The 25,008-nt window shown below is 46.7% G+C and overlaps 1 protein-coding gene across 1 annotated transcript in view; it reads right to left on the minus strand.

The window, feature by feature from the left end:
• Positions 1 to 25,008, minus strand: part of KIF5C (kinesin family member 5C) — a 196,112-nt gene that overhangs the window by 125,354 nt on the left and 45,750 nt on the right. Inside the window, exon 2 of the mRNA XM_055130099.1 lies at positions 2,747 to 2,837. Within this exon, the coding sequence (XP_054986074.1) occupies positions 2,747 to 2,837 (91 nt within the window). The remainder of the gene's footprint in view (positions 1 to 2,746; positions 2,838 to 25,008) is intronic.

A 25,008-nucleotide genomic window follows, 5' to 3' on the forward strand; every position in this document is an offset into this window, starting at 1 on the left:
CTTCCCAAAAGGGGGGACTTTATCTCTGATTACAACATCAACATTGAGGGGGTGGGGATAGATTTAAGTGGCTTCATGCTTCACCCAGCAGGTGGCAAATACTATTTGGTTCTGATAATGAAGGGGGAGAGAAAAAGGGCAATTCTAGCTCATATGTAATTAATCTCACTTTAATAAAAAAATATGACAGCCTGCTAACAGAGGGGGGGCGACTGAGCAGGAGCAGAAGAGAACTAGTGGCTCCGAAGAGAAAGACAACAGGGTGAAATAAGAAAGCGAAGAGAAGAGAAGCTGGGAGAAGATCATGGGCAGCAGATACAGGCCCAGACAATTTTTTTTTTAAATAGAACTCAAACACAAACCTTTTTTTTTTTTTTTAATTTTACTGAATCACCGTGAGATAGTTACAAGCTTTCATGTTTGGGTTACAATCACACAGTGATCAAACACCCATCCCTCCACCAGTGCACATTCCCCACCCCGATATCCCCAGTATACCCCCCCTTTCCCATCCTCCCCCTGCCTCTATGGCAGACAATATTCCCCATACTCTCTCTCTACTTTTGGGCATTATGGCTTGTCACACAGACACTGAGAGGTCATCTTGTTTGGTCCATTATCTTCTTTCGGCATGCATCTCCCATCCCGACTGATTCCTCCAGCCATCATTTTCTAAGTGATCCCTTCTCTATTCCATCTGCCTTCCCCCCTCTGCTCATGAAGCAGTCTTCCAGCTATGGGGCAATTCTCCTGGCCCTTGTATCTACTGTCCTTGGGTGTCAGCCTCATGTGATGTTATTCTATACTCCACAAATGAGTGCAGTTCTTCTATGCAAACCTATTTTTTTCACCTGTAGCTTTCCATCCTAATGTGACGTGAAGAACTACAAAATCAATCACTGCCTGTGAGAAGAGCGTGGATGAGGGGCAGCATGCACGCACCGGCGGTGGATCAGAACTATCTAACAGATGTACCCACAGCTGTTCCTCCGGCATTTCAAATCGCTCACTGCCAGCTCCACTTCTACAAACCAGCATCAACAACAGGACTGACGGGTCCTCCCTGCTGCCCTGGCCGTGTGCTGACTGTGCCCCATGCCCTCTTAAACCCAGAGCAGCCTCTAAAAGGAGCAAAGGTGGGGCTGGAGCGATAGCACAGCAGGTAGGGCGTTTGCCTGGCACGCGGCTGACCCGGGTTCAATTCCCAGCATCCCATAGGGTTCCAGGAGCATTACTGGGACTGTATGGGATGTAATTACTGAGTGCAGAGCCAGGAGTAACCCCTATGCATCACCAGGTGTGACCCAAAAATCAAAAATAAAAGAAAATGAAAGGAGCAAAGGAACAGCAAGGAGAGTCCATGAAAAGTGCCCAGCGTATTTAAAAAAAGAAAAAGAAAAAAGTATGAAACTAATATCCAAGGGAAAGGGGCCAGAGGACTGGCCAATGGTTGGTTAATGGTGTGGGAGAGGGCAGTCCTTAAGATAGAGGAGAGTCCATTACAATACTAGTTGGGATTAATCACTCTGGACATGAACTGAGTATTGAAAGCAGGTGAAGGGATATACATAAACTTTCAGCATCTATATCGCAAACCATAATGCCTAAAGTGAGACAGAAAAAGAGAAAGAGAGTGAGAGAAGAGAGGTGCCTGCCATAGAAGCAGGCTGGAGCTGGGGGGTGGCTTGAAGGGGTGCGAGGAAAACTAGTGGTTTATCTGGTGCTAGGAAACTACACTGGTGGAGGGACGGGTGTTGGAACATTGTATGGCTGAAACGCAACCATGAATAATTTTGTAATGCTCTCTCATGGTGATTCAATAAAAAAATAAAAATTTTAAACATATAGTTTTGAAGACTAAGATAGAAAAGAAAAGCACCCAGTGTCTGGCATTCAGAGAGAAAGGCAAAGGTTTGAAAAGAAAAGACCAAGTCGCCAGAGCTGTGCCTGCTCCCTGCAGACAGTGTGGACCCTGCAAGTAAGCTCCAACCTAGCCCAGGCAGGAAAGGGTAAAGGGGCAACATGGAAATTGCTTCCACTCTAGCTGTGATTTTGACACAAATCCTCCAGGGCCAAGGCCAGTCCCCAGAAAAGCACGAATCTCTAAGACACAAATTTCGGCTGCAGGAGCCCTAACTGGAAGAACAAATGTCAGAATCTGAGAGGGACGCTGCAAGCGGGTCACAGCAAAGTCTGACTCTGGGCCGCCAAACCCGTTCCCGTCACTCTGGCTTGGCACCCCAGGAAGAGCTGTGAGTTTCTGATGCTGCAGAAAATTCTTTGATTTCCCAAGAAATTTCCACCTGGAAGGTTTCTTTCTGTAGACATGGATGCACAAAACAGATCAGCCATAAAGACATGTTTGGAGCATCAGGAATACAGATTTATTTTTTTTCCCCTTCAAAATAAAAAGGAAAACCTAGACTAGCAGCCATATTTTTAAACCATTACAGAAATAGTGCAACCATAGTTTAGCTTGCTTTTAAGCTTTCAGATGACAAAATAACTATGTCCAAAAAGGTGGCACAGGAAATAAAGAAACCTCCTCGGGAAGGAGATGTAGGGAGGGTAAATAAGTAGCCTCCCATCAGAGCAGGCCGGGGCCAGATCTCAGTCTATAATTCAGCCTTTCCATGAACAGCCCCTCCGATTAAAGGAGATGCACATTGATTCCTAGGCTGCAAATATCACTTAACGTTTTCAATTACTCTGAAAGGCCCAGGAGGAAAGCACGAAATGCACTTACCTTTGACAATTTGCTTTGCACATGCATTGTAGACCTGCTCCTGGGTGGTGCTGGGAGGCAGTACTCTGTCAAAGACATACGGCTTCCCCTGCTGCAAAAGAAAGAGAAGGGCAAGAAAACACATTGGCAGGTTAGGGATAAAAAGCACTAATGTTGGTAGCGAGACCCAGACACTCAATCCCCAACCCTCTGCTTTGAGTTGGTCCCTCCCAGGGCCAGGGAATATTTACGTTCTGAACCGCGCATGCATCATGTTTATGGGTACTGAGTGTTGAGAATCTTAGATGAGAGAGGGGTGGGAAGGGCTTCTTCTTTTAATTTAATGCATTTTATTTTCCAGAGAAAGATGGGGTGACATTTCACCACTCAGTCGTTGAAACAGATGTTTCCTTATTGAGAACTTCCAGTGAGCAGGAGGACTAAGAGAGATGCAGCCCAAATCTACAAACAGTCGTGGCCCTGTGAGGCATTCAGTCAAGTGTGGACAAGAGCCAACAGACAAAAGAGAAAACACAAAGAGAAATGCGAAATCCTCGCAGTGCAATCACAAAATAGAGAGATGCTAAAGAGGGAAAGACAGAGACACACAAGGAGGTATTGCCAGAACATTCCGGGTGGAGGAAGGGTGGCCCAAAGGGAGGTGGGGGAGGGAGGCAGAAGCCAGACCCTGCCCAGCTCTGTCAGACTGAGTTACTGTCCTTGGATCCAGTTCAGTGGGAAGACGGCATCACTGGAGTGAAGAAGCTGCTCTTAGGAGTCTGAGCATACTGCTGTGTGAGTCAGTGAATTCGAGTGATGCCTGTAGAGCGGTAAGGCGCAGAACCCAGACAAGCAAGATCCTTCAACTGAATAAGTGGCTCGGAATTAGAATTGATGCTGGCCTGTGCGAGAGTCAGGAAGGTGCCAGAGGAGAGAAGAAGCTCTAAGGTACTGGGGAAAGGCACCGGCTGCTCGACAAGGAGCACCTGAGCATTCAGATGCCAGATGTGGGGTGCTAGGATACGGACTTCCTCCACCGCAGATGCCCACATGAGAGCCTAGACATCACCCAGGCAAGGAGCGCCCCTGTCCCTGCCCTTTGCCAGGCGGCCTGCATGTCTCCCCCTTCTCCAAAGGCAGAAGAGAAGGAGGAAAGAAAGAAGCGTGGGGCTCCCTCACCCACACTGCACCTCCTATTCCTGACGCTGGACACCAGGCACCACCCAAGAACAGTCTGAGCCCTGAAAAGAGGAAAGATAACGCCTGAGGAAAAATGCAAGGTCAAGGCTTGTTACAGATGGGAATGGAGAGGTCGTACAATGAGTAAGGCTTTTACAACACACACAGCCCACCCAGGTTCTAGTCCCAAGTCCCCTGAGCCCACTAGAAATGACCCCAGAGTGCAGAGCTACGAGTAGGTCTGAACACTGCCAGGTGTGGCCTCAAAACAAAAACAAAAAAAGGCCTGTCACTGTCTCTAACCTTCCCAAAGAAGGAAGTATACTCGGCTGTCAGACCAGCTGGGCATCTGACCATTGACGACCGACTCTCGCAGAGCTGCACACAAGTACAGTCCTATGCTTCAGGCATGATGCCTGAGCTTTAAGTCTTTGGAAGCAGAATGGAACCAAATAGGAAGATCGGTGGTAGGGAATGTCTGGTTCTGGCCCTGGCGCATGATGGGATAGACACATAGTAGGCCACATGCAAGGCAATTGCCTTCACAATTGCAGACCTCCAGTCTGCAACAGACCTTGACCTTGCATTTTTCCTCAGTTCTGTAATCCAGGGCCAAGGGTTTACCCACATCAATACTTTCCCTTCCCCTGGCCATGATATTCTATAGACCACAAGTTAAGTGAGCACGTCCAGTTTTTGTTCTTTTCCCTCTGATTTTCTTTACTTAACATGATACCCTCTGGTTCCACTCAAGTGGAAACTGCATGATTTCACCCTTCCTATGGCTGCATAGTACTCCGCTGTGTTTACACAAAACAACTCCTTTATTCACTCATCTATTATAGGACACGTGTGCTGTTTCTATATTATGACTATTATACTAAGTGCCACAATAAACAAAGGTGTCCATACTATTTGAGATAGTAGCTTTGTGGGCAAATGTCAAGAAATGAAAGTGCTCTGTCATATGGCAAGTCTACGCTTAATATTTTTTAGAAGTCTCCTGTTTTCCATATGGCCAGTTATGTTCTTATTAGCTTGATCTATTCCTAAAATTCAACTAAATGTCAGTAAAGATAAAAATTAAAATTTGCAGAATTTTCCTAAGTGTTTGTCATCCATTAAAATCTGCTAAAAAGAAAATGGGACGTCATTCGATTTAAAACAAACCCACTATTTCTCCATTCTTAAAGATAATCACCAAAATAAATCATCTTGTTTACTGCATGATCCTGCTTTGGGCTTTGGATAAAATGCACTTAATACAGCAAGAAAAATTACCTATTCAATTATAGTTCACAGTACAAAAATAAGGCTCCTTAATTTCTTTCCTCAATTTAAAATGTTTGTTGGAGTACATTATGCATACTTTAAGAGAGATAGAAATCTCTGCTCCTCACTTAAATGGTATCATCTATCAAGCACAGATAATACAATTTTCCATAACTAGAAGCTGCTTTAGAGAGAAGGTAAAATTTAGAAAACAATTTGTTTTGAGATGTGTCCTGCCAGGATGAAGGCGTTCTTAGTTAAAATGGAAGTGTTTTCATGCACCGAGTTGGCTATAGGCTCATTTCTGGGAGCATCTTGAAATTAAAATTAAGAATGAGACTTTGGTTGCAATTTTCAAAGAATGTATTTATAATATAACTGCCTATAAAACAGCCATTAAAACTCAAAAAGATGGGGGAACATTCGAAGTGAGGGAAGAGGGTAGAGTGCTTGCCTTGCACACGGCTGACCTAGATTATATTCTGGCACTCTATACGGTCCCCTGAGCAGCACTAAGAGTAATTCCTGTGACTGCAGAGCAAGGAGACAGCCCTGGGCACCACTGGTGAGGCACACACAAAAAAAACCTTAAAAATTAAAAATAGGGGCTGGAGTGATAGCACAGCGGGTAGGGCATTTGCCTTGCACGAGGCCAACCCAGGTTTGATTCCCAGCATCCCATATGGTCCCCTGAGCACCGCCAGGAGTAATTCCTGAGTGCATGAGCCAGGAGTAACCCCTATACATCACCAGGTGTGACACAAAAGGCAAAAAAAAAATTAAAAATTACTTTAAAAACAACAACAACTGGGGCTGGAGAGATAGTAAAAGTGTTTATGGCGCTGCAGGGGGTCCCCTGAATGTTGCTGCTTATGGAGAATCACTGAGAGTGGCCCAAGGTCCCCTGAGCAGCATTCAGAGCACTCTTGCATCCCTCCCCCCCAACAATAACACTAATTTACTCTGTTGTTTGGGAGATGATGTGACAATCTCAGAAATTCAGACCATGGGGGCCAGACACACAGTACAGCTGGTCAGGCAAATGCCTTTTGTACCCAGCCAACTTGGATTCAGTCCCCAGCACCCCCAAGGTCCCCCAAGTCCACCAGGAGCAATCCCTGATCTCAGAGCAAGGAGTAAGCCAGGTGTGGCCCACAAACCAAAAATAACAATAAAAATGTCAACTAAAAATTTTTTTTAATTTTTATTAGTGAATCACCATGAGAGACATTTACTGATTTACATAATTTCGTGCTTGTGTTTCAGTCATACAATGGTCGAGTACCCATCCCTCCACCAGTGCCCATTCTCCACACTGATGATCCCAGCATCCCTCCCACCCACCCCCACCCCACCTCTGTGGCAGGGCATTCCCTTTTGTTCTCTCCTTCTGGGTGTTGTGGTTTGCAATAGGGGTACTGAGTGGCCATCATGTTCAAACTATAGTCTACTTTCAGCACACATTTCCTATCCCGAGCCGGCCCTCTAACCACATTTTACCTGGTGTTCCCTTCTCTATCTGAGCTGCCTTTTCCCCCAGCATGTTGGGCCAGCTTCCAAGCCATGGAGCAAACCTCCTGGTACTTATCTCTACTATTCTTGGGTGCCAGTCTCCCATTCTGTTACTTTATATTCCACAGATGAGTGCAATATTTCTATGCCTGTCTCTCTCTTCCTGAATCATTTCACTTAGCATGATACTTTCCATGTGATCCACTTATATGCAAATTTCATGACTTCATCTTTTCTAACAGCTGCATAATATTCCATTGTGTAGATGTACCAAAGTTTCTTTAACCAGTCATCTGTTTTAAAAAAAAAAAATTAAAGAAAAAGAAATTCAGACCATAACTAGAGCAAAAAGGCCTCTCTTCCCTGGATCCCAGAAGGCATCGTTGCTTCTGACTCACTGTAGCTGGGAGTTTTGGGGGACCTGTGCTATAGTGATCACTGAGCTTGCAGCCACGGGACAAATTTTGCAATTATGTGTTACTATGGCTGCTGGGTACTAACATTTAAAAGTGAACAATGAAGTCACCACTTTCTCCTTCTAGAGACTTCCCTGCCCAGGAAGCTGTCATCTCTCACGTGATACTATGAGTGAGCATCCTTTGCAGGTGCCTCTACCAGACTTCTAAGTGACGTTGTATGTCAGACACAGACGTCAACCTCCTCTCCATCCACACTCTTGACCTCCGGGTTATTAAAATAAACATTTCAGTCTCTCTCTGTCTCTCTGTCTCTGTCTCTGTCTCTCTGTCTGTTTGTCTGTCTGTCTGTCTCTCTCTCTCTCCTTTTGGACACTGTGTTTCACAGTGCAAATACTGAAAGGTTATCAGGCATATCTCTTTACCTACTTTTAACACTCAGTTCTTGTTCAGCATGATCATTTCCAGCTATTACTATCAGGATGCTCCCTTCTCTATTTTGCCTACCCTCTGCCCTCTGCCCCACACACACTTGTGGTTGACTCCAACCACTGAACCAGTCCTCCTAGGGGCCTGTTTTCCCTGACTGTGGCTGTGTATGTTTGTCTTCTAATATACATAATTTACCACAAATGAATGCAGTCATTCTATGTCTGTCCCTTTTTTTCTGACTCATTTCTAGCGCACTGGGCAGAATAAGCTCTCTGCGCTCTCGCTCTCTCTCTCTCTCTCTCTCTCTCTCTCTCTCTCTCTCTCTCTCTCTCTCTCTCCCTCTCTCTCTCCCTCCCTCCCTCTGCCTTCCAGATTCCCTCAATCAATTTCCCTCTGAACAATTTCCACTTGCAGTCCCTCAGCCCCTCAAACTTAACTGCTTTAAAAATTAAGTCTTAACTGTCTGATATGTTTCCCAGCCTCTGTTTCTGAGTAAGTCTGACAATACTCATCAGACAATCACTCAGACCATAATTGTTCAGAAGCCCCACAGATTTCATATCCAAACTATACCCCAAGTTCGATGACGTCTTACCCTCACCACTGTCTAATCCCAGTCCAAGTCTCCGAGGTTGTCGTCTGGACCAGAGTAAGCTTTTCTGGAGCTATGAATCACTTTCTCCTTTCAAGGCCTCCAATAGCGTCAGGTATACCCAAGGTAGGCCCCGTGACTCCCCACACTATCCTTCCTTCCACGACATGTAACCTGCTGAACTACACTCTACACTCTGTACACGCTTATTCTCTAGCTCAGAGACTGCTGCTCTTAATTCCTCCTCCCCCTCGGAGCCCCCTTGCTGGAGATCATCCCTCACCATGTCTCTCACCCTGCAGAAAGCAACTCCAATTTCTCCTTGTCTGAGGGCCTCCGTGACTCTAACTGAAGCCACCGCATTCCCACCTTGACATTGCTTCTCTAACACAGTACCCTACTGTGTTTACTCCACTGCCCTTGGTATGAGCCCTTCTCTCAGCCACACCAAGGCACTGGATCGGCTAGGACAGAAGTGATACAAATCACAAGGCATTACATCAAATTAACAGACTTAGTGCAATTTATTACGGAACTCTGATGGGAGACACACACACACACATACACACACACACACACACACACACACACACACACACACTCTCCACGTACAAGTGAAGATGAAGTCACCCTCTGCAGTGATCGGTGCTAATTGCTTTGGAACCATGTAACTAAAATCACATTTAAAATAAATAACAACAGATGGTTCTTACATTTTTACAGTTAAAACTAAAAAAAAAAAAAAAAAAGTCCAACCACCAGAATTCTTATTAAGTTGTTGAGAGCAAAGTGTCTGTGAACCATATGGCCTGCCTATTAATACAGTCGACCTGTAACCCAACAAACACTTCCCAGTCTGGAAGGAACCTTCCTCTGGAGGCAGAGAACAAAGCAAAAAGCCTACTTAAAGATTTAGAAGATGAGCACCAGGAGGAGTATTAGGAAACTGAAATTAATTATCACTTAGAAGATATGATCAAAAAGTAATCTAGTAACCATCAAACAAAAAGTTAGGACCAAAGGCTCCAGTGGTTTGATTTTCTTCTTTCATTCCCCCCACAAAAAAAAAAAAAACCATAAAAAAAAAGACACCTAAATTTCCACCGCAATATCTTTTTATAATTCTTGCACCACACTCAGCATTACTTGGGGTCTAGTCCTTATGGTGGTTGAGGGGCCATGGGTCAGAGACTGAATTCTGGGCTCCAACACGCAAAGCCAGCTCCTGAGCCCTGGAGCTGTCTCTCCAGCCCTTCACAGCAGAATGAAAACTCACTCTGAGGAATTTAACTTAGATATCAATGAGCAATGGGAAAGAGAAGCTGATTTCTAAGAGCGATGATTAACTCTGCCTGAATTTTTATGTGACTTCAACCCTACAGCCCAGGAGATGAGTTCTTTCCTGCCATTCTTCAGCAACATCATCCCCAACCATTAAGACACAAGCTCTTCTATGAATTTTTTATTTTCTTCCCACAATTGGGACCCCCAGATCAACATTGCCTCAGTATAACATGCATCAGTGGGAAATCAGCTCAGGGCCTCACACTTGCCCCCACCTGCTTCCAAAGCCCCTTAGCTATCTGCCAGGCCCTCTCTGAAGGTGGGTGTCCCTAGTCGCAGGGTCCTGGGGAGCACCTCAGCATGGTGGTCATTGCAAGGACATGAGCTAGCAGCCCTGCAACTTACTGGGCAAGTGTTTCAAACCACTAAGCCATCTTCAAGATAGCCAAGCTCTTTTACATTTGATCTCATTTAAGTCTTACCATAAGCCTTTGAGATTAGTATTATCTCTGTCCCACACACTAGAATATGAAGATCTGGCCAGCTTATCACCTTTCTTACTTAATGTTAGGGTTCTGATTTCAGGTGCTTTTCCTTTATACCAGGATGTTCTCCTCAGTCACTTATGATCTATTGGAAAATGCAGAAGAAATACAAAACAGCAGAGGCTGAGATGAATATAAAAGACTGAAGCAAAGTGGTCAGTGAGGTGAGACAAAGACCGCTCTGCTAGCCCTGAGCACTAGGGCTGACACAAACACCACTGGGGTTTAGAAGTAGAGAAGGGGGAGCCAGAGAGATAGGACAGTGACTTGGGGTGGGTCCCCAGCAGAATGGGACCTCCTGAGAATCACCTTAAAGTCCCCAAATACCACAGGACTTCAGTAGTCCCACACCCACAAACCCTCATATTGACCAGTCAGTCCAGGTTGCCAGATACTCACACCCACAAAAAAAAAAAATCAGAGAAGGACAAGAATGTCCAGTGAGATGATGAGATGGTGGCATGCAACCGGGCAAGCTATCATCACAAGGAATCAAAAGTAGCACAAACTCATCTGTGCCAAGAAAAGACATGGCTTGTATGAAAAGCTGAGTTTATTTAGAGAGGTGCAAGAATGTTTCAGAACCGAAAGTCCTTCAAGAATCATCACACACATTTGAGGCCACAGAAATAGGACAGTGGGTAATGTGGGTAAGGCGCTTCCCTGAATGCAGTGAACCCAGGTTCGATACTTGATATCCCATGTGGTCCCCTGAGCCTGCCAGGAGTGGGATCACCAGGCATGGCCCATCAAAACAAATAATAATAGTAATTTTGTAAAAATCATTGCACACCAACATCATATTTCACAAATAAATAAGATGAGAGAGGGCAGATGATGCATCACAAGTCACACAGCCAACTGGAGGGGCAAGACTCTGCCAGGAGCCCAGATCTGCCTGCAATTCTCTAAGTCCTGGCATTAAAATCTCTCTCTCTCTCTTTCTCTCTCTCTCTCTGTTTCTCTCTCTCTGTCCATCTGTCTGTCTGTCTGTCTGTCTCTCTCCTTCCCTCACCCCCACCTTTCCACATTAGAAAAGCCACAAGCATTAGCTCCTGTCCTTTTCCTTCTTGCTTTCCTCCCAACCAAGGATTTGAAATTATTCTCAAATATGCAATTGATTCAAACAATCACTGCTGCAAGAGCTATAACTAACCCAGCGAGAAAATTAGAATGAGAGAGCTCATGGCACCTTGAAAGCCAGTTTAACCTTCTCCTCCGTTCACAACTCCCATTTCCACAGCGCTGACCACAAGAAAGAGCCAACCTGGATGAAGAGTAACTGGCCAGGGCCGGGAGAAGAGCCTTGCATTACAAGGTGCACTGTCTAATCCTGGGCACCACGGGGCTCTCGGCATTGCCTCCTGGGATGCTGACGGCCCTCAAGCACTGCAGGGAGGGAGAGGCCCTGGGCAGCCCCCATGTGGACTCCTCTAACCTCCCCCAATGTCATGAGTTGTGTTCTTTGGCCAGAGAGACACTACAGCACAGCACATAAGCAGTTTGCCTTGCACGCAGCCGACCAGCATTCAGTCCTTGGCACCCAGGCGGTCCTCCTGAGCCCTGCCAGGAGTGATCCCTGAGCACAGAGCCAGGTGTATACCTTAAGCACTGCCAAGTATGTCCCACCCCACCCCCACGGTCCTCCCAAAAAGTTTTGTCCTTATTTGAAACCTGCTTCCCTGAAGGATTACTGTTCAAGGCTGGGGACCTGACTCCATCTATGTCCCAGCTTTGTTGCACTTGAGGACCTCAGTGTTCAGCACTGGAATCTCGTTCCTCTTATCTGAGTTAGGAGAAGAAAGGCAGATAAGTGTTCCCTTCTTAAAAATGTGTGAGTTTGCCTTGACTTGAAAGACAGCAAAGATGACTGAGGTTAAGGCATCAGTGAAAGCATTCTGTTAAGCTTGCCCAAGAAGAAATTGAGTAAGCTAAACTCATAGGCTAGGAAGATCTTTGGTAACAACTTGAAAAAAATGTAGCTAAAAAAGCAGGAAGTCCTTGGAAAGCTGATAGTCACTTATAACCTGCACACACATCCTGTCAGGAGACAATCTGTGTTGTCTTAGACATTAAAATAGAATTCACACAATATAAAATTCTGCTGTTTAATAAAAGTAATTGTTAGAATGCTTAGAAGGCCATGCAACTTTCAGTGCTGTGATTCTAGAATCATTTCAGTGCCTGAAAAAGAAACTATACCCACTAGCCACTAGCAGTCACGCCCACTCCTCCCCCACTCCCCTCCTCGGCTGTTTCTCCATTCTTGTTTGTCATTGTCTTGTTTTGTTGTTTTGTTTTTGTTTGGGGGCCACAATCGGCCATACTCAGGGGCTTCTCCTGGCTCTGCACTCAGGAATTACTCATAGCAGTGTTCAGGGGACCGTATAGGATCGAACCCAGGTCAGTCGTGTGCAAGGCAAGTGCTCTACCTGCTGCACTATCTCTCCAGCCCCTGCCTTTCTTAATTATGATCATCCTACTGGGTGTGCCTTAATATTTCTTTGTAATAATGATCTGCATTCAGCAGCTTTTAAAATAGATATTTAAGTCATAACTTTATTTCAGCATAGATGATGAACACAGAGCTGGGAGCCACCTTAACATTATAAACTACAACGTATTGTTTCTTATGGAACTATAAATTGTACACATGCATGTGTTTAAAGAGAACTGTTGGCTGGGGTGGGTGGAGAATTAAGATTTATGACAGAATTTCTGCAGTCTTCACTCCAGCAGCCAACAGGGAGCACTGCTAAAGGGACAACGTACCCGTGTGCTATGAGAACAAATTCCAAGAAACAGAAGGTCCACATTTTACCAACACTCAGTCCCTTCAACTGTATGAGGAGCCAGGAACAGCCACTAGGCAGGCCTCAAGGGACAGTCAGCAAAATATACCTCATGAACAAAGATTCTTCCCCAGTACCTGGTAATACAGAAGATGCCTGAAACATGGTAAGAATTTTTCTATAATAAAAAGTCTGAACCAGGGCTGGAGCAGTGGTACAGTGGCTGAGGCATGTGCATGACACAAGCTGACCCGGGTTCAATTTCTGGCAGCCCATATGGCTCCTGAGCCGTGCTAGAAGTGGTCCCTGAACACAGAGGCGGGAGTCAAGAGCAAACCCTGAGTTCCGCTGGGTGTGACCCAAAGCCTTCCCCCCAGAAAATAATGAATAAAGCTTGTTTAGGAGACATGAGGAACTGAGCCTGATGCAGGCGCTCTTAGACTCATACAGTGTGGGAGCCTCCTGGAAAAGTCTGTGCCAGTACCAAATATGAGTCTGAAGCAGCTATCGGCCAAATCCTCTCACGCCCCCATGGGCTGATCTGACCTCTATCTAGCAGTTCTATCTAGAGGTCTCTCTGACCTCTATCAAGCTCAGTTGTTGTTCCAGCTACAGGGACCCCTGTTCCCCGCAGGAGGCCGGGAGGCCCTTCCAAGCACCCACTCAGCAGACATCCAAAGACAACAAGAGCTGAGATAACGACTCAAGCAAACTTTCTCAGTGGTGGTGGTGGAGAGCAGAATACGTGTATTCCAAACTGGGTCCAAACATGGTGTGGAGTGAAATCCCCACCGCCAGGTGACCGAGGGTGCTGACTTGCATACAGAGCGTGCTCAGTCGGTTGGCTCCCCTCAGCAGGAGGGGCTTCCTGGATTTCCCTCCCAAAGAAACCTGATTTGTCTCCAGGGGGAATCCTGGTCTTCCGGGGAAGCCCAATGAAGGCAAAGTCCGAGGCCTTCGCCCTTTCATCAGTCACCAGATTCATGACCTACTGCCAACCTCAGAATCAGCGAGATGGAAACCTTTGTTACTATGAATAAGCTCTGGGCGTGGGGCACACTCCTAAGAATGGAGTGTCTTTTTCTTCATCAAAGAGTGATGATAGGGGTTAAAACGATAGCACAGCAGGTAGGGCGTTTGCCTTGCATGCAGCTGAGCCGGGTTCGACATCCCATATGGTCCCCCAAGTACCACCATGGGTAATTCCTGAGTGCAGAGCCAGGAGTAACCCTTGTGCACTGCCGGATGTGACCCAAAAAGCAAAAAAAAAAAAAAAAAAAAAAAAAGAGTGATGGCAACATCCCAAGTCTGGGGCCATGGAGTCCCAACCCTCTGGGGAAGGGCCCATGGCCACTGCTGGGAAAGGAGGCTCCAGACCCCTGAGGCCGAGGGTCAGGCACATCCTGCACAGGGCAACGACCTCCCTGAGTTGGTGCTAATGCTCATGAGCACTGAGAATTGCCAAGCAAAGCCCAGGGGTGCCAGGAAAGCAGAAACTAGAAAGGGGTCAGAGAGCTCATGTGCACCGCAGCTCTCTGGGCTGTGGGAAACGTCACTGGCTGATCTTTCTCCACCCTGCCTCTAAGACCTCTAAGATCCAAACAGCCACCAAGTTCCCCATCAGTTTCCACCTCCTTCTGCAGCTGACCCTATCCTCTAACCAGCCCCCACACACTTCTCTGGGCTGGCCCGCAAATTCCCAAGGCTGCATGACATCTGCCCTGTGCCCCCCATGGCCCCTGCGTCACGGTCTGCAAATGTACAAGGAAACCCAGTGGCCAAGTGGCCAATTTCTCTCTCAGCAGAACCGTCCCCTCCCCTGCTCCCATCCAGGCTGGGGTGACTCTGACACAAACGCCGAGCTAGGGCTGCCCCCATCTGATTATGCCCGCCCACCTCCCCACACTGGCTCTGTGCCCCCAGGAAAGCCCCTGTTGCCAGTGGGGGCCAACCCCCGGCTGCTCTCAGGAGAGGCTGCGGCAGGGCTGAGTCCAGAGGCATGGCTGGGCTCCTCGTGGCGCTGCCAAGGAGATGCCAACAATGGCAGCCCAGGAGACTGAACCCGGTAAGCCTTCTTCCTGCAGGAAGTCAGCGCAAATATTTCCCCTCCTGCCAAGTCTTGCTGCGTGGCCACACAAGCAGTGTCAAGATCCAGACAGTTTATGTGCAAACACCAGGCAGACAAACCATTCAGGGGCTAATGAAGAAATTCCCAATTGGTACCCAGTGAGCAGGTGAAGTGAAGACAAGAAGTGTTACTTCTGTGAAAGAAATTAATGGGCTCTGTGACGCAAAAAAATAAAGTCTTATTTCTATGTCCAAATACATTTTATACCAAAATACAATGCACCACTCCCTTGGTGCCCCCCAGTCTTTACCCTTTAACTATTCCACACCCTCACCTGCTGAGATGCGGGTGAGCAGGAAAGTGAGACACCTTCTAGTCCAGCCGCGTACCTCACATATACTTTGTGACCTCAAACAAAGCCACCTCTATTTAGGCCGTCTCCTTGCTGTGAAAAGAATGATTAGGTTACGTGCCACAGTACCCAGCCACACTCAGCAAGTCACACTTACCCAAGCTACACTACCCAGGCCACACTAACTCGGACACACTAACCAGGTGATACTAACCAAGTCACACTAACCAGGCCCCATTAACCAAGTCACACTACCCAGGCAGCACTACACAAGTCACGCTACCCAGACCACACATTAACCATAAGCAGCAACAGAAGTGCTGGGTTTGTTCCCAAACAGATGCTCCACAAGAGAAAGGTGATCTTTAAACTGGAGCAGAGACTGGAGCAATAGCACCACGGATAGGGCGTTTGCCTTGCATGCGGCCGACCCGGGTTCGATTCCCAGTATCCCATATGGTCCCCTGAGCACCGCAAGGGGTAATTCCTGAGTGCAGAGCCAGGAGCAACCCCTGTGCATTGCCAGGTGTGACCAAAAAGAAAAAAAATAAAATAAACTGGAGCAAGCATCACACCAGTGAGAATCAGGCCAGAAAGGGCCACGCTGTTAGGCCACATTGTGTGATTCAAAAGGAACTTTCATTCACTGTTAGTGGGTCATAAACTGGTCCGGCCTCTATGGAAAATCAGTACGGAGACTTCTTAAAAAACTAAAAACAGACCTACCATATGATCCATTGAATCCATTCCTTGTCTCTATGCACACGTATGTTCAGTTCAGTGCTGTTCACAAGGCCAAGATCTAGAAACAACCCATGAGCCCAACAACAGATGGATGGATAAAGAAACTGTGGTACATGTACATGCTAGAATGCTCAGAGAAAAGAACAATACAAAATCTTACATTATCCTACAACTTGGATGGAAAAAGAGTCATGCTAAATTAAATAAGTCAGCAAGAATGACAAGGACCAACAGATCTCATTCATGGGTAGAGATAAGAAAATTTTTAAAAAATGAAAACAAACCCTTACGACTATGTCAACACAACTGAGTTTGTCAGGCAGGAGAGCAGTGACAGGGCAGGAAGGTCGAGGCCAGGGGAGAAGGGACCCAGGGTCAGTGAAGGAGGGTGCATTGGTAGTAGGTGGAATGCAGTAACCTTGTGTGCCGAAAACAGAAGCATTTTTGAATAAAAACAACAAACAACCCATGGTGAGTTTTCTGCTTGCATACTTCAAGAAACATATATATAAACTGCGGCTAGGGTTATTAAAACATATCTGATTTTCTGCCAAGACCGAAAAAAAAGTCAAGCCTGCCTCCAGGAGGGAAGGTGGGAAGCTGCTTCACAGGAGGTAAACGGAGGGTTTATTTTGCCAGGCGGAAGACATAACAAGCAACTCTTTCTGGGGCACGTCATTCTGGCGGCAGCTTCCAAGAGCAGCACAGCGTCAACTTGTCAAACTACCACTCCACAAACCTCTCCAGGACACCAAGATTCACTGTGGCTCATTAAACACGGGACCTTCATGGTGACGCACAGAAAATTTCTTCCCTTCATTGAAAATAATAATCATGATTTAAGACATCTCCTCCAGACCCTCGCTTGACTAGGACGGTACATGCAGAGGTCTCTGATGAATGTACCCTGCCAACATTAGCTGCATATTTTATTCATTTTTTGTTTCTGTTTCACCAACACCTTATATAATGCTAATTGTCATGAGATGGAGAGATAGGGCAGTGGCTTAGGCGCTTGCCTTGAATGCAGAAGACCCTGGTTCAAACCCAGACAACATCTACAGTCCCCTAGCACTGCCAGGAGTGACCCGTGAGAGCACAGCTAGTAGTTAGTCAGGAGCACGGCTGGGTATAGCCCAAATCCTTCCCACCCCCAGATCCTACTTGTCCCATGCACTGGACAGCAGCTTAGCTTTTAGGGACTGTTCAGGCACCTCGTCGTAATTTGTTCCTGGTGCTTGAGAGGATCCTTTCTAGGGATTCTTTCCATTCTTTCTGAGACCCGTTCTGTCCCCTTATGGGAACAGACAAACCTTCCCACGGCCCAGTGAAGGACAGCAATTTTAGCTGAGACTCAAATTTGAGTTTCTGACCTCATGCCAAGCCTTCTATCATGATACCATATTGGATTTTGTCATTGTCTCTTTTCATTGATCTTCCAAAAACATAATTAACCCCCAACAATAGATTTTCTAAGAATTCCGTGCCATTTGACTTTAAACATGGAATGTTACACCCCAGAGTGCAAATCCTTGAGACTGCGCATGATCCATGAAATCACTGCTGTAAACTGCAGAGGGAGGAAACAGCTCATCAAACAGAGTACCTGCCATAATCAAAGCCACGGTGCTTGATAAGCCAAGCCAACACTCAGTCAATTCAGGGAGCAGCATCACCAGTATGGGTGCCAACCCCGTGCCATTAGGAACATCAGCAGTGCTACAAAGGAGGTGCTCCTTGCAAGCTCCAACTCCATCTCCAAAGAAGATGTCCGGGGGGCTGGACAGCGACCTGGGTTCCTCTGTTCCTGCATTTTGGTCCAAAAAGATCTGCTTTTGTTGATTTATCTGTTGCTTTCTTTCACTTGTTTTGGTTTTGTTCCTTATTCTTTGGTCTGGGGGCCGCATCCAGCAATGCTTGGAGACTCCTGGCTTCATGCCTGGGGGCCCCATAGAGGGAGGGGGATCAACCCCAGCCTCCTGCAAGCCAGGGCGCACTTCAATCCTTTAACACATCTCTGTGGTCATTTATTTGTTTGGGGTTTTTTTTTCCAATAACATTTTATTGATGTAGGAGACTGGGATATTGGTGGAGAGAACTGGGCACTGGCGAACAGGCTGGGGTTGGAACATGGTATGCCTAAAACTCAATTATGATTAACTGTAATTTATGATGACTCAATAAAAAGAATTTAATTACTGAAGTACCATTTGTTTACAACACTACTGAACTTGGGGAGTGCAGAGTCACACCTCTACACATGTGTGTAAGCCTCCCAACACCCAGAGCCATAGTTTCGGAGCATTTCCACTCTCAAATTGACCTCCTCTGCCCATTCCTGCCCCCCAACTCACTGTTCCTCCTGGTAACCAGCACTCATTTCAGAGCCTGAGACTTATTTTTGTGTTTTGCCAGTTCATTTATTTTGGTTATTCCTATTCCTCATGAGCAAAACCTTCCAGGAGCTTGCTTTCAACTTCTCAGTATATTTCACACATAACAAACCATCTCAAGGGCCAGAGAAATACGACAGTGGATCAGATCTTTCCTTGCCTGCAACTGACCCCAGTTTGATCCTCGGCACTGAATATGGTTTTCCAAGCATTGCCCGGAGTGATCTCTGAGCACAAAGCCATGAGCTCCCCTGGATAAGGCCCCCAAACTAAAAATAAATAAATTGCCTCAAGTCCTTTGGTGCAAAAAGCACTGTTTCAGCTTTTCTTAAATAGCTGAGTAGTTTTCTGCCGAATAAATGTACCACAGTTTCTTTAGCCAGCCATCTGGTGATGGATATTTAGTCTAATTCAGGTTCTGGCTCTTGTGAACTGGGGAACAGAGGTACAATTTATCCATTTAAATTAGTGTTTCCATATCCTTAGGGTAACTACCTAGGAGTGGTATTGTTAGGACTCATGGTTTTCCATCTACAGCTTCTCTCTCTCATCTTCAATTTTTTTAAAGGAATCTCTATGCCATTTTCCATAGTACCACGGCAATCTCCAGTCCCGCCATCAGGAATCAGGAGTTCCTTCCTCTTTGCACCCTTGTGCCATGACCAGCACTCACTGCTTCTGTCTCTCTGGTATTAGGCATTTTCAGGGCACAAACTGGCATGTGACCATCCTCATTTTCACAGCATTCTTGCTTCTCTTGCATTCTTCTCTTCCACTGTCTCCCCTGAAAGGACTCAAATGCTTCCCATCACTTCAGTCAGAAACTGCATGCAGAAAATTGACAAAGGTCCATCTCTAGGCCTGAGCCCCAACACCCCAACTGATTAAAGTCTCCGAACAGAAGCACCCAAATGTAGTGTATAGTAAAGTGGAACTTATTAGCCTCTTTCTTCTCCTCTATCCCTTCACCTTTTCCTTCTCCACCTTCTACTTTTGTCCTCAGTCTAAGAAATGCAACACAAGTGCATATATCAAACACACCTTAGACTCTACATGGTTCCTTTTGTGTTTCAGTAACTTTCTGCAGATTCCAATATGTTCATAGCCCCTCATATTTGACTACACCACACATGTGGACCTGTGACCCACAGTTAAAGAAGATAAGGTTAGGGACCAAAGTGATAGCACAGTAGGTAGAGTGTTTGCCTGCACACAACTAAACCAAGGGGGGGAGGAAGAGGAGGAGGATGAGAAAAAGGGAGGAGGAGTAGAAGGAAGAAGAGGAGGAAGAGGAGGAGGAGGGGGAGGAAACAGCAAGGATCTCAGCTGTGAGGTTCAGAGCTCCCCCTCGTCCCCACCACCCTTCCTACTGCCACAGCATGCAGGCTCAGTTGTTTGGTGCAGCTCTTGTTTGGCATTTCAAGTATTCTTATTGCCTTTGCCTAGATTTGCACAAAAGTCTTCTAGGTGCTCCATGTGTCTCTCCTTCTGCCAGTGCATTTGGTATCACTTGCCTAATCCATCTGCCTTTGGTTCAGCTCCCAAAGATGGAGCCACTCACAGGAAGTCGTGCTGACCCCAAGCTCCTAGCTCAATGCGTCTCGGCAACACGGGAGCCTAAGGACTGCCCCAGTGGGTCCTTCTCTGTGTGCTGCAGCGACGTCTCCTTGTTGCTCTAGCTCGTCCCTTTAACCTGAATGCCATATGGACACCGTTACCGGTCATCTGTCAAAGCACTCTGTGTTCTTAAAGACTCCCACCAAACACACTCTCTTCCCAGTGCAAACCTTTGCTCGAGTCTCCAATGGATGTGTGTGCTCTCTCCCCCCACCCTTCTCTTTCCATAAACGTCCAACCACAAACCACTTCCAACTAAGTCATCGGAGCACCAGGCCCTGGCAAGAAAACCGGATCTAAAGTGACTCTGCTGTGACTCTGAGGTGACCAGACCTGACAGTGAGCCCCACAGTGCCTTCATCACCCACAGATCCTCACATCTGACCTCCAGGGCAGCCGTCACTCTGCACCTTACAAATGGACAGGCAGGATTCAGAGGGTTCCCCGACCTGCACAGGCTAGCAGAGTCTACATTATATTGGTTTTTCATGGTAGGGTGTGAAAAATAAGTAAAAAAAAAAATAAAAAGATGCACAGGGGCTGGGGCTCAAAGGCCAGAGCACCAGTCTTGCAGGTACAAAGTACTGGATTCAGTCCTGGCACCTCTCAGCACTGCTGAGTGCAGTGCCAAGCACTGCCAGGCCTGAGCACCACTAGGGGGTGGGTGGGGGGAAGTCCCTCAAAAAATTAGTAAATAAGAGCTACACAAAAACAAATTTACAAATTTACATACTTCTTATTATCCTTCTACATTAGCACAGTGTTTGATAGTATCTCAGTTGTTTAAAGACAGGTGTTCTGTCTTTTCCCATCTTTGGATTCCCTACAGCCTTGACAATAAAGAGCCAAGATGGGTAACTCATAGTGTGGTTAAATTGGGTTCCCGATGCCATGTCTGGGATGAACAGGAGTTTGAAATTTTCACTCCAGGGACAGGAGAGATAGCTTAAGTGGTTGAGCGAGTATTCCCAGGACCACACAGCCACCAAGCTCTGCCAGGTATTGCCCTAACGGCCCTGCTGGGGGTATCCCGAGTGTGACTGCCAGCCCTCCAGCTGTCGCCATACTGTAGGCAGAACACAGGCAGGACAAGCTCTGCCAGGAGCGGCCCCTGTAAAGAAATGTGCATCTAGAATAATAGACTAGGAGTCTAACACCCAAGAATAGTAGAAATAAGTACTAGGAGGTTGACTCCATGGCTTGGAGGCTGGTGTCTCATTCTGGGCAACTCAGAGAAGGGAACACCAAGTAAAATGTGGTCAGAGGTCATGCGGGGGAGAGGTGACGCGTGCCGAATGTAGACTAGAGACTGAACACAATGGCCACTCAACACCTTTATTGCAAACCACAACACCTAATCAGAGAGAGAGATCAAAAGGGAATACCCTGCCATAGTGGCAGGGTGGGGTGGGGGTAGACGGGACTGGGGAGGGTGGGAGGGACGCTGGGTTTACTGGTGGTGGAGAATGGGCACTGGTGAAGGGATGGGTTCTCGAACTTTGTATGGGGGAAACATGAGCACAAAAATGTATAAATCTGTAACTGTACCCTCACGGTGATTCACTAATTAAAAATTTAAAAATTTAAAAAAAAAAAGAAATGTGCATCTACCATGCAGTAAAGCCACCTGCACTCCTATGTTCACTGTGGCACAAGTCACAATAGCCAGAATCTGGAAAGAACCCGAGTGCCCAAGAACAGATGAGTGTATAAAGAAACTGTGATACATCTACACAATGGAACATTATAAAGCGGTTAAGAAAAATGAAGTCAGGAAATTTGCTTACACACGGGTAGACATAGAGAGTGTCATGCTGAGTGAAATGAGTCAGAGGAAGAAGGACAGACATAGACTGATTGCAACCATTTTCGGGACACAAATAAATAAAATAAAAGATATTGTGAATAATAACCAAACGGAAGACTGGTCCATGGTAGGAAGCTTGCCACCAAGGGAGAGCGGGAATGCAATTAGGTCAGAGAAGGGTCCACTATGACAATGATAATAGGAAACAGTCACTCTGGACAGGAACTGAGTAATGAAAAGAGGTAAAGGGATACTCATGATAGCCTTTTAGTAATAGTATTGGAAAGCACATGCCTAAAAGGGAAATAAAAGAGAGGGAGGGAAACTGGGGACATCAGTGGCGGGACATGAACCCTGATGAAGAGATGGTTATTGGGGCATTGTATGACTGAGACCCAACCATGAACTTTGTAACTATATATCTCATAGTGAGTCAATTTTTTTTTTCGCTTTTTTGGTTCACACCCGGTGATGCACAGGGATTACTCCTGGCTCATGCACTCAGAATTACTCCTGGTGGTGCTCAGGGGACCATATGGGATACTGGGAATCAAACCCGAGTCGGCCGCATGCAAGGCAAACGCTCTACCCTCTGTTCTATGTTCCAGCCTGATAGTGATTCAATTTTTAAAAAATTAAGGAAAAAGAAACATACATCCAAAATAAAAGCTGCCATTGACCCAGTGTGTCGCAGACACAGACTCGATCATCCCCAAACAAGGCTTCGAGGCTGGTGTTACTGCCCCACTTCACAGATGGACATTTCAGCTCAAATGCAAGTTCAGAAAGTAAAGGAAGCAGAGGTAGGAGACCCTATATCAAAGCTCACTACTTTCTACCACTCTGGACACCAAGCCACAAAGGTTCATCCATATTGATGCCACATCGACCCAGCAGTGTTATCTGGACCAGAGAAAGCTCCTTAGGGGTCCCTTGGGAGTACAGATGCTTTTTTTATTTCTAGTACCCACGAGCACTCAAAAATCTCTTTGGGGGCTCAGTGGAAAAGCTTGCCTTGCATGTCTGAGGCCCTGAGAGCTCTCTCTCTCTCTCTCTCTCTCTCTCTCTCTCTCTCTCTCTCTCTCTCTCTCTCACACACACACACACACACACACACACCCTCAGACCCACACAGAATTACAACATCCAAGCTAGATAATCAGCATTTGCCTGTACATAGCTAAACAAATCTCCTATGTTCCTAAAGACTTGGTCCTTCTCCTCCCTGATTTATTCCAGGAACACTGATGGACTCTCCCACGTGTCAGGCAGCACTGTTCTAGTCACCAGGACCACGACAGGGATGAGACACAGGTCACCCTTTTATGGGGCTTTCATTCTAAAAGAACTAGGTGAGACAGGCAGTCAGCATTCAAGTCACCAAAAAGACTATGTACGATAAAGATACTCACAGAAAGCGAGAGGCGGAAGGAGGGTGGCTCTGCGCATGGGCCTCTGGTTCTCCCCGCCTCCACGCCCTCCTCCTATCCCACGCAGCTTCCTGCTCTCTCCACGTACGTAAGCCCTCTGTCCCACCCACCAAGTGCTTCTCGCACTGCCCGTGGCCACAGGTCTCCAGGCTTCTGTGCTCAGTGGACAGCAGATCTGTGATGGTGGATCAGTGACCACGCCCCCATCCATGGGCAAGTCACCTCAGATGATTCCTCAGAATAAACATATGATGCACGTGGGGTGTGGTTCTTTGATTTTTTTTAATAATATTTTGGGTTTTATGGGAATACTTCCCAAGCACGATTAAGGGAACTTAGGGGTCATTCCCAGAGACATTTAGGCCAGTTGTGCAGGCCAAAAGGTCAGGCGTGGCAGTGGTGGGGATGGAGAGTAGATCTTCACACAGTGGGCACGAGCTCCTTTGAGCTATCTCCCGTGCTCTGGTTTGTGATTTTAAAATATCATTCTCAGAGGCCAGAGCAATAGAACAGCAAGTAGGATGTTTGCTTTGCTCGCAGCCCACCAAGGTTCAATCCCTGGCATCCCAAACGGTCCTGCAAGCCCCACCAAGAGTGATCCCTGAGCACTGCCAGGTGAGGCCCACAAAAACAAAGCAAAAAAATCATTCCCAGGGCTGGAGCGATAGTCTGGAGGGTAAGGCGCTTGCCTGGCACACAGCCAACCTGGCTCCAACCCCCAGCACTACATATGGTCCCTCAAATCTTGTTAGGAGTGACCCTTGGGCACAGAATTAGGATTAAGTCCTGAGCATGGCTAGGTATGGCCCCCAAACCAAAACTATATATAATTCTCTTTGCTCCCTGAACTCGGGTGTTTGGGAAGGGAATGTGAAGTGAATCCAACATCTGGACCACTCAGGAAGTCATTTAGAAAAGACACAGGAACTGGATTAAGGACGAGACCGGACAGAGAGTAAAGCATGAAAGGCACCTGCCCTGTATACAGCCAGCCAACCCTGGTTCGATCCCTGGCATCACAAACGGTTCCCCGAGCCTGCCAGGAATGATCCCTGAGCACAGAGCCAAGAATCAGCTGAACACTGTTGGGTGTGAACCAAACACACACGCACAAAAGGACAAATGTCAGCTTAAAAAATGCAACGTCTCAGACAAAGTAATTCTTTTCTATTTTAAGTCAGCCTCTAGGATTCGAGCAGCGCTAGTGGCACCTCACTAGACAGTTAGGAGCCATCTGCAGGGTGCTGGGCGGACGGACGGTACCAGGGCACGAGCCACTGCCAGGCCATCCACACTGGAGAGAGCTGAGGAAACTGGAAATTCTCTGATGATCCCAGGGAGCCACAGATCTAGGGGCCTGATCTGCATTTGGAGACACTGAGGCAGTGGATCTGTTAAACCTCTGTGCAAGGTGACCCAGTGAGGAAGGTGGGAAAATCCCGTTTCTGCTCTGCTGAGGCCAGGCTGGACCCTCAAGATGAACAAAGGACCAACAAAAAGAAACTTGATGAGGGGTCAGCACAATGGTACAGCAGAGAGGGTGTTTGCCCTGCACACAGCCAAGGCTGGTTTGATTTCCGGATCCCAGATGGTCCCTGGAGCACCGCCAGGAGTGATTCCTGAGTGCAGAGCCCAGAATAAAGCACTGAGAACCACTGGGTATGGCAACTGCCCCACCACCACCACCACCACCACCAAAAAAAGAAACTTGATGGCTGGATGGACTCAGATTTATTTTTTTCTGGAAGTAAGGAATCTTAGAGAGTGATTAAAACATATTCGCAATCTTTGAAAAATGAACAGCGACATCTGTTCTCCTTCTCCCAAGGGCAGCCGAAAAGGCTGTCA

Source organism: Sorex araneus, chromosome 1 (assembly GCF_027595985.1).
Source record: "Sorex araneus isolate mSorAra2 chromosome 1, mSorAra2.pri, whole genome shotgun sequence".
Taxonomy (NCBI): domain Eukaryota; kingdom Metazoa; phylum Chordata; class Mammalia; order Eulipotyphla; family Soricidae; genus Sorex; species Sorex araneus.